Here is a 9,818-nt window from a genome sequence, read left to right as displayed (position 1 = left end):
CCTTCCTGGGGTCTGGGTTGGGCAGCCGAGCTGGGCTCTCTCCAGGCACGCAGCCCCGCATGGACCAGGCAGGCAGATCTCTGGCTACTGGGAAGCAAAGAGCTGCTTTTCTAACATCCCCGTAGTCGTAGAGAGGATCGAACTCGCACAGCACTGTGACTGCCCTCTGCCCTCCCTGCATCACCCAGGAACTGCATCCTGGGCCTCCCCCTACCATGGCCAGCATCCCAGTGCGGGGCAGGGACACAGGGCCAGCAAGGGCCCTTTGCACTTACACGCCCTGCTTGTGAAGACCCGACCGAGTCACTGCACTTCCCCTGCCGGCCCTTTGCCTTGGGGTGAAATGAGTGAGGCTCTGTCCCACCTTTGGGTGTGGGGGCAAAAGCGTCCTCTGGAACCACTGCAGCCCCTGCACCCATAGCTCCCTGGGGCAGAAGGAGCCCGCCTGCACCACGTGCCCCTGCCAGCCCTGGTGATGCAGCAGAGCCCTGCCCGGAGGCGGTGGTGTGCTGGGGGTACAGGGTGAACCAGGCCATGCCTCAGGCAGCGCAGAGTCTGACCCCCCTGGGCGAGACCTGGCAGATGGGAAGTGTGAGCGCCCAGGAGCCCTGCTGGGGCTCAGCGAGCTGAAGCAACCCGAGCACCGGCTGTGAGCTGGCTGCCCCAGCAGCCTGGTCCAGCCAGCACCGCATCTATGTTTTGCAGAACCTTGTGTAGATGTTTCTGTTCTTGCAATAAAAGTATCAGTCAAATCCCACAAGGGCTCTGGCCAGTGACTGTCTGGGGGAGGGGGCAGCTCCCAGTAGCGGGAAAGGGCCCCATATCACACCCCCTGCACAGAACAATTGCTGTCCCTCAACAAGGGACAGGCCAGGCCACAGTCAGCAACTGGGCTGTTTGCTCAGAGCCAGGGTGGGACGTGGCAGGAACAGTCTGTGGGACAGCAAGGAAATATCCCACCACCAGGCAGGGGCAGTTACAGGGACCTCTTCTCCCCAGCACACAGTAGAGTTAGGGCAGTTACAGGGATCCCACCCAGGGCTGTTACAGAGACCCCTGTCTTCCCCGCATAGGGCAGAGTTAGGGGTCTTACAGGAAAAACACACACAGAGCAGAGCCTGGGCTGCCGTAAGGACCCGGGAAGGCTGTGGGCTGGGCACTCAGGTGTTTATTACTTTGCACACAGAGCAGATACTTTGTCGGGCTGCCAGGGAAAGAACTCAGGAGCCTGGAGGGGTTGGGCCTGGCCCCGGTCAATCCATTACTTGGAGCACAACGCTGGAGTGAAGCTGCTGCCTGCCTTGCGGGAGGGGCTCTCCATGGGCGCAGGTCGATCGGACCCAGTGCTGTCAGCACCAGGGGGCAGGTCGGTGTGACAGCAGTGCTGGGGGGAGGGGGGGGAGGCAGTTCACTCCTGCAGCAATGGAGTTACACTGACTTCTTTGCCTGGCCCAGCCCAGGAGCACGGAGAGAAGAGGGAGCACTCATCCACCCCAGGGAGAGCAGGGGCAAGAACTCAGCCTCCAGGCCAGGATCTCCTTGCTCTCAGCTCAGGTGGGGATGGCAGCCTGCCTCCCCCTTGGTCGAAGGTCCTGGAGCAGCAGCATCACCCTGCCCTCTCCCGCGGGAAGCCAGCCACGTGCAGGAGCCCAGTTGGGGCGTGCAGGGCACCTGCCTCCCCTCTGCTGGGGTTGTCCCAGGCAGGGGGCTGACTCTACCAGAGGGGACTGCAGTTCCCACGTGGGATGGACACGTCCCAGGGCAGTCACAGGCTGGAGAGTTGTCGCTCCCAGCTGGGGGCAGGGGCACTGGACATGTGTCAGCTGGAGATGAGGGGGGAGATCCCAGCAGGAATGAGCATGGGCTTCCCAGGAGACTGGCGCAGGTAGTCACTGGAAGGGCGACCTTCTTCCTTCCCTGGGCTCGGCACGAGGCCCCACACTGGGGAGAAAGCAGCCATGCTGCCCCGACAGAGAACACGGGGGTTCCTGTGCACGCCCAGGCGACCAGGAGCCTGGCTCCCGACGCAGAGAGATGCAGCTCAGGAAGGAGAAGCCAGCTAGTGCTGGGCACAGAGTGGTGTCTCTCACACAGGCAGGGCCTGGTGCAGGGCTGAGTCGGCCTGGGTCCCACCACTCGGCAGCTGCCGTCCCCAGCAGGCAGTATGACTGGCACCCCAGCCTCCCACCTAGGTCCTGCCCCAGCTCAGATAGTGATGGAGTTTGTGCTGGAGAACTGGGACACGTAGGAGGCCAGGACGGGATTGGTCGGCAGGACTTTGATGGGCAGGTCCCAGCTGAAGGTATCCACTTCGATTTGCTCCACCCCAGTCCAGGTGATGGTTTCCGACTGGTTCTCAGGGACCACGTGGGCCTCCCCCGACTCTCGGGAGGTCACGAACTCAAAGTGCAGCCTCCACTTCAGAGACACTGCGGGAGAAAGGAGGATCAGAGGCTGCGAGTGCAATGGCACCTGGATGGCAGGGGGTCCCCGCTCCGCAGCCACATTAGCACTGGCCAGCTTGGCGAAGGGATCCCCCTTTCTAGGAGGAGGGCAGCGACTCCCTGGCACAGCTGCCTCCTCTCTGGCGCCCGGCTCTGATGGGGCTATGCCAGCACAGGGCAGAGCAGGAGTCTGAGCTGGCAGGGGCAGGAGCCTTCAGGGATGGCAGTGGGGCGATGCCCACCCCCCAGTGAGTGCCAGCAGGTCCCTCCCCGGGCACTCACCAATGTTGGTGGTGAAGCCAGGCGTGGAGCTCAGCGGGACAGGGAGGCTGAAGCTGCTCCTGGCCGTATGCAGACAGGATTCCTGGTGGCGGGCATGTGTGCTGTAGGAGACGGGCTGCCCGTGCCGCCGCTGGAACTCCTCCTGAATACTCTCCTCTGTCTGCAGGCTCACCGAGTACTGGGGAGAGGGCACACACATGAGGGAGGGCAGAGCCCTGGCATTCAGACACCACTGCGAGATCCCAGCTGAGAGATGTGCAAACGGCTCGGGGCGGGGCTAGCTCTGAATAACTCGCAGCTCCCCCCTCTCCCCAACCCAACCCACCAGGAAGCGCAAGGCAGGGCTCTGGACTGCCCAGAAACACCCAAAGCAGCCCAGTGTCTGCACCACTGCTAGCCCTCTGCCCACATCCACCCCTGGCTGGACAATGGGACGGGCTGCCTGGCTGGGAAGCAGGAGCCGTGCTCACCTGCAGACAGGGGATGTCCCCTTCCGAGAAATTAAAGGTCCCGAGGATGTCTTCTCCAATCTTATAGACAGTCTTAAAGATCCCAAACTTGCCCACCTTGCCCCGGGTGTTGCTGATGTTATACATGTCTGTGGAGACCGAGACAGGCAGATGAGCCAGAGGTGCAGCGACTCCCTGCCTGGAATGAAGCCACAGCCCAGGAGTGTGGCTGTGCCTCTGCAGGACAGGACTCCCCGCAAGGACAGCTCCCGGGGAGCATTGGGGACCCCTCAGCACACGCACTGCACATGCTGGTTACAACGGGGCCCTGGCTGGCTATGGACAGAGATGCTTTGATCTGTTAGGGCCATTCCACAGGCAGGGCAGCGTGGGTGAGCTGTCAGAACGTCAGGGCTTCGGGCACGCAGTGAGGCTGCTGGATTGGCTGGTAAGAAAGACCTGCAGAGCCACTGTTGAGGAATCCAGGGAGCTGGGAAGGGCAGACGAATAGGCTGCAGTGCACACACCGGCTGGGGACAGGGCAGAGATCGCACAGACCAGACGCGCACCGGAAGGGGCTGGGGGGGGGTGGGGGGGACAGTAAGATCAGGTGGGGAACAACCTACGCAGGCTGCGCCGGGAGGTGGCTGCCATCAGCAGCTCTGTGGCCAGGTCCGCCACTCGGGAGTCTTTCTTCACCCCCTCCTCCTCCTCCAGGAAGGGGTTCGAGGGGGCAACCACTTCATCCTGGGGGAACTGAAAATCCTTGAGCCCTGGGGAGAGAGCACAGAAAGGGTGACAGCCTGGCAGTGGGCCGGGCGTGCCCTGCCAGGAGAGGGCCATAGCGGGCCTTACCATGCAGCACCAGCACCCTGAAGGGCACGCGCAGCAGCTTGATGGGAGAGTTCACTCGCTGGCAGCCGATGGTCAGCTTGTACACGTACTTCACCGACTGCCCCCGGAAGGAGGGCGGCCCGTCCACAGGCAGCGTCTCGCGGTATGAGTCTGAAACAAGAGGGGCAGGGCTCACTGTCCGTCGGTCAGGGCGGCTCCAAGCACCAGCGCAGCCTGGGGCGTTAAGCCGTGGGGGGCGGGCTGCCAGTAGCTCTGAGGGCGGCAGCCAGGCAGCCTTCGGCGGCATTTCTGTGGGAGGTCCGCCAGTCCCGCAGTTTGGCAGCAATTCGGTGGCGGGCATGCTGAAGGCGTGGGACCGGTAGATCACCTGCAGAAACGCCACTGAATCTGCATGACCAGTGGGCCTCCCGCAGAAACACTGCCAAAGGCACCATGACCGCCATGCTTGGGGCCGCAAAAGACAGAGAGCCGCCCTTGCCATGGGTCTTACAATGGAAAGAGTTGAGTAATCTTAACTGTGGGTGCCACTGCCAGCTTTGCCTATACTCCCTGCAACACGGCCATAGTCTCTCTTCACAGAACACCTGAGCCTCTCAAGCATGAGGGAATTATCCTTACAGTGCCCCCACCTGGGAGACAGGGATGAACTATCACCTCCATTTCACAGATGGGGAACCGATGCATAGTGAGATTAGGTGAATTGGTGGTAATGGGGGACTAACTACCCAGACATCTGTGGGAAGAGTAACACAGCAAAGTCCAACATTCCCAGGAGGCTCTTGGAATGCACTGGAGACAACTTTTTGTGTCAGAGAGCAGAGGGCGTAACCAGAGGGACAGCCATTTTAGACTTCATTCTGACCACAGGCAGGAACTGGCTGTGAGTCTGAAGGTGGAAAGCAACTGGGAGGAAGGGACCAGGACATGAGGATTTCATGGTTCTAAGGAAAGGAAGGAGACTTAAGACTTAAGTCTTAAGACAATGAATTTCACAAAAGCCGACCCAGAGAACTGGTAGGTAAGGTCCATGGGAAGAAAACAAAGGAGTTCAGGACAGCTAGCAGTTCCTCAAGGAGACAAGATTAAATGCACAACTGCAAATTAGCCCAATGCAAAAGAAACGTAGAAGAATAGTAAGAGGCCAATATAGCTTCATCGGCAGTTCTTTAATGACTTGAAACTCAAAAAGATATCCTACAGGAAGTGGGAACATGGGTGAATTGCTAAGGAGGGGTACAAAGAACAGCACAAGCTTCCAGGGACAAAATCAGGAAGGCTGAGGAATAAAATGAGTTACACCTAGTCCTTACAGGATTTCGACTCTCCGGGATCCAGGCGCAAGTCACAAAAGAGAATCTTTGGGGGTGTGGACAGGATGCACTGACCTCGCTCTCCTGAAAGGTAAAGAACAACAACTGCTGCACAGGACCAGAGCACCAGGCGCAACCAGCCGTGTCCTCCTTCCCTGCTATGTCCCTCCCAGACAGCGTGCAGTGCAGGAGGCATCCTTGCCCAGGAAGGTGACTGCTAGAGCATCTGATCTGACCTGGAGCCACAGGCCTGACAGCTCTGAGAGTTTAATCCTAGCTGGGGTCACTGCTTTTCCGAGTCTCACTGTTTGGGGCCAAAGGCTCCTGCAGCAGAAGCTCTGTGGGGTGATGATACAAGGTAGGAAATATGGATTCTCTGCCCTGGCTCTCGGCATGCTACAGAGCAGCCCCCGGAGCTCTCTCAGTATCAGTCATTGTTTTATCTTTCCTCAGTCTCTTACTCCGAGTCCCTGCCACATCCCCTCACATGGGCACCTCCTCTCCCCCCCACCCCGCCACTGAGGCCTGGCATAACAGAGGCCAGGCCAGCACACACCTCTGTTGGGGACAAACACTGTCTCGTTCGCAGCCTGCACATCATGCTTGCTGTCATCCGAGGGAGGCAACGCCACCCGGCTCTCGCTGGAATGAAACTGGCAGTGAATCTGGGCGCTGGCCCACGCCAGCATCTCACTGGGTGCAGAGGAGAAGAGACAAGCAGTGAGACATGGGAGAACACAGCCCAGCAGGCACCAAGGCAAGCAACACACCCAGAGGGGAGGACACAAGGGGAATCATTCTGCTCCTCATGACATCCCATGCCCCGGAACCCCACTCGCTGCACTTCTCCAGCTACGGGTGCTGAGCCCAGGCACAGGAAAGCACCTAACGTATAAAACCCAAATGGTTTGGGAGATAGGATTCTGCCACAGCTCTGCCCAGCAGACCCCCACACTACAGCCCCCTTAATCCAGGCGCTGCTGCTGGGGGAATTCTTCATTAGACTTTGTCCTAACAGATAACGAGCAACTGATCACAGAACTAAAAGTTAATGGTAGCTTAGATACAAGTCATCATGACTTGATTACATTTATAATGTGCAAGCAGAATAAAGTCCAGACCTATAATATATAACCTTGGTCTTTTAACAGGGCCAATTTCACAAAGCTGAAAACAATTATAAGCTAAATCAGCTATTGTGAAGAATTGAATCAGAAAAATGTGACTGATAATTGGGGATCTTTTAAGAGCACCTTACTAGAGGCCCTAAAAGCTTCCCATAACTGAGAAAGAAGACCATGCTGATTAAAAAACTGACCTGATTTAGAGAGGAAGTTAAGGACAGCTATAAAAATTAAATAGTAATATATTACAAATGTAAGAAAGGGAAAGTTGATAATTATGAATATAAATCAGAAAGTAGGAGTTGTAAAAAACTGACAAGGGAAGCAAAGGGACACAAAAAGACACATCAGGGGCAGAGGTCAAGACATCGACCACCCATCAGTAACGACCACTCTGAACCTACGAGGAGCTTCGCTTGTTTAGCCTAACCAAAAGAAGGCTGAGGGGAGATATGATGGCTCTTTACAAATATATCAGAGGGATTAATATTAGGGAGGGAGAGAAATTATTTAAGCTTAGTACCAATGTGGACACAAGAACAAATGGATATAAACTGGACACTAGGAAGTTTAGACTTGAAATTAGATGAAGGTTTCTAACCATCAGAGGAGCTGAAGTTCGGAACAGCTTCCAAGGGGGAGTTGGGCGTTGTGACGTTATTAGATAATAAAACTGGGACCATATAGAACACCTGGGTGCAACCAAAGGTCTGCAGTGGCAACCAAAATCCATGAAAAGGGGTCATAATAAGGGTCTAAGACCAGGTTATGGTTAACGGTTATGATTATGCTGTCTGGATGTCTGTATATTTGTAGTTGACAGTTAAAACTATTGGCTGTATACTGTCTCGTATTTCAAACTTAGTGCTGTGTTATGGGAACGATCCCAGACCAAGTTGGTGTCAGCTCTGCTTAGCCTGCTTGATGGCCCATACACGATCATCAGCCACACAACTAGAACCCAATTCGAGAGGCAGATAATACTTGTGACTCAGCAGGGTGTCAGAAACATGGCCCCATGTACTGGCAGACTCCATTCTTGCTGTAAAACTTTCCACAGTAGGAAACAAAGGAGTGTTCTCTACACCATGAAAAGCTATAAAGGCGCAGGCCTCATCCCATCTGTCTTCAATCCTGCTTCTTACCTCATGGAGGACTTTGCTAACATAGCTGGAAGCTCTACAGCAAGGGACTGATGACCCATCCCACTTCGCGGAATGTACTCCAGAGACTATGATTTGAAACCTGCAGTTTAATTTCATCAATTGCTACTAAGCCTGAACTAAAAGATCTTTGCCATTACTGTATGTAATTGATTCCATTTAACCAATTCTAAGCTCTCATCTCTAATCTTGTTCGCATTTATAAATAAACCTTTTAGATTTTAGAATTCCTAGAAGGATTGGCAACAGTGGGTGATTTTGGGGTAAAGATCTGATGTGTCCATCGCTCACTGAGAACGTTTGATGGTCTCGGACCACTATCACGGTGGCTCCAGGGACAATCCTACACCGAACACATCACCCGCACCAGCCAGTACTAGGAGTGAGCCGATGTGGCCACACGCACCCACAGGGGGGAGGGGGAAACCCTTACAAACCCCCTCGACTAAACTACAATCCCCTGAGTCCTCGAATCCACCGAATACTGGATTCCACCACGTGAGAGTCAACCTTGTCCCCATACCCCGGCCTGCTCTGCCTAATCATGACTATGTGTCAACACATTAGACTGAGCGATGTACGCCTACTGCTCCCCACTATACTTTGACACCCACCCCACCGTACCCGCATTGGGACATTACTACGAACTGTCATTACTAATAACTTAACCCATAACCAAATACCAGCGTCCCCATACTCTGTGTCGTTGCCCCCGGATGACTAATCACCTGACATGTCAAACACATCTGTGTCATCAATCCTTATCTTAAATATTCCTAATAAACATATATTGACCTGGGTATGGGGCTTGGTCCACTTGGGATTGAAGAAGAATCTTTTCTTTTACCTGAGGTGTTGGTTTTCACCACCATTACATCCTCAGGACGTGGGAACTCGGTGGGATTACCTGGGGGACTGAAGCTGTCTAACGGAAATTGTTTGTGTGACTCGTGGTTAGCCAGTGGGAGTGAACACCGAAAGTCATTTATTGTCTGGCTCGGTCTTGGTGCCTAGAGGTGATAAACCCAGCCTTGGCTGTGACCTTGCCCCTGTTTGAGCATTTGGTCCTAGATTTGGCACTCTCAGTTAGGGTCCCGCAGACCCCCATCGTCAACAGGGGGCAAAAGCATATGCTGGCTTCAAAGACTTTTAAGGCCTGGTCAATACACTACGTCGTTTAAAACCCGATTTACCAGACGTTAAACCGATTTAACGGCCACCCTAGTCCCAACATACGAGGCCCTTTATATCGATATAAAGGGTGTCCACGGAGATCTGGGCCCTGCGAGCGCGCGCTTCCCTGGGACCGTCAAGTGACTTTTATCCAGACAGTAAAACAGAAGGTTTATTTGACAACCAGGAACACAGGTTACAGCAGAGCTGCCAGCACAGTCGCGGCACCCCTCACTGAGTCCTTCGGGGTTCAGCGGTGCTTGATCCCCACTTAGGACCCCTGAATCCTCCCCCAGCCCAAACCCAAACTGTCTGCCTCTCCTCCTACCGGCCGAAAACCCTTTTTGTTCCCCTCTCGCTCCGCCCACGGTGCTCCCTCCCCCCTGCCGGGTTCGGATTAGCAACCCTACTACTGTCACGCCACCTTACAGACATCCCCTGCTATTTCCCGTTCCCCACACCGACAAGATCCCTACTCCTTCCCATTCCCCGCAACACACACAGCCCCTAAACTCCCACACCACCGCCCCCCTTCGGATAAACTGAACTGAGCGGGGCTCACTCTGGCCACAGCTGACCCTGGGACAGTTCAGGGCCCCTCTCCGGGAACAATGCGTCCCGCTATCAGGTTTACGCACTATCCTTCACATGACCCCCACGTCCATGTCATACAAGTCCTGGCAGGAGCACGGCTCCCACCTCAGGCACTTGCGTTGGCTCCATTTCATCTGGGGCAAGCCAGGTTCAGGGAGAGTGGATCCGGTGTAACACGGTGTAAGTGTCGCCCAAAAGAGATATGGCTCTAGCTTCTAAGGGCCCACACCATGGCCAGGCATTCCTTCTCGAGTGGCCGCAGTAGTTTTTTGCTCCCGGTAGCAGCTTCTTACTCAGTGTACCACCGATGGGGTGTCCTCTCCCCCTTTCACTCAACTGCATTAACAACCGCCCCCAAGTTAACCAGTGTCCTGCAAGCGTCGGTGAACACCATAAAAGGGTATTGTCAAAATCTGGGTTTCGC

At 55.3% G+C, this 9,818-nt stretch overlaps 1 protein-coding gene across 2 annotated transcripts in view; it reads right to left on the bottom strand.

Moving 5' to 3' along the window:
- Positions 1-1,153: 1,153 nt before the first annotated feature.
- RGP1 (RGP1 partner of RAB6A GEF complex) overlaps positions 1,154-9,818 on the bottom strand; it is a 21,990-nt gene continuing 13,325 nt past the window's right edge. Inside the window, exons 2-8 of one of the 2 annotated variants that reach the window (XM_032766185.2) lie at positions 5,897-6,033; positions 5,341-5,424; positions 4,031-4,180; positions 3,798-3,948; positions 3,197-3,374; positions 2,727-2,904; positions 1,154-2,429 (exon numbers count right to left, since the gene is read on the bottom strand). In XM_032766185.2, the coding sequence (XP_032622076.1) occupies positions 2,206-2,429; positions 2,727-2,904; positions 3,197-3,374; positions 3,798-3,948; positions 4,031-4,180; positions 5,341-5,424; positions 5,897-6,033 (1,102 nt within the window). In that variant the 3' untranslated portion in view covers positions 1,154-2,205. The remainder of the gene's footprint in view (positions 2,430-2,726; positions 2,905-3,196; positions 3,375-3,797; positions 3,949-4,030; positions 4,181-5,340; positions 5,425-5,896; positions 6,034-9,818) is intronic. The other variant, XM_032766187.2, reaches the window with a different exon arrangement.

This window comes from Chelonoidis abingdonii, chromosome 6 (genome assembly GCF_003597395.2).
Source record: "Chelonoidis abingdonii isolate Lonesome George chromosome 6, CheloAbing_2.0, whole genome shotgun sequence".
NCBI classification, from domain to species: Eukaryota; Metazoa; Chordata; order Testudines; family Testudinidae; genus Chelonoidis; species Chelonoidis abingdonii.
Note: the sequence above shows the minus strand (reverse complement) of the source record. Positions and strands in the feature narration are given on the sequence as shown.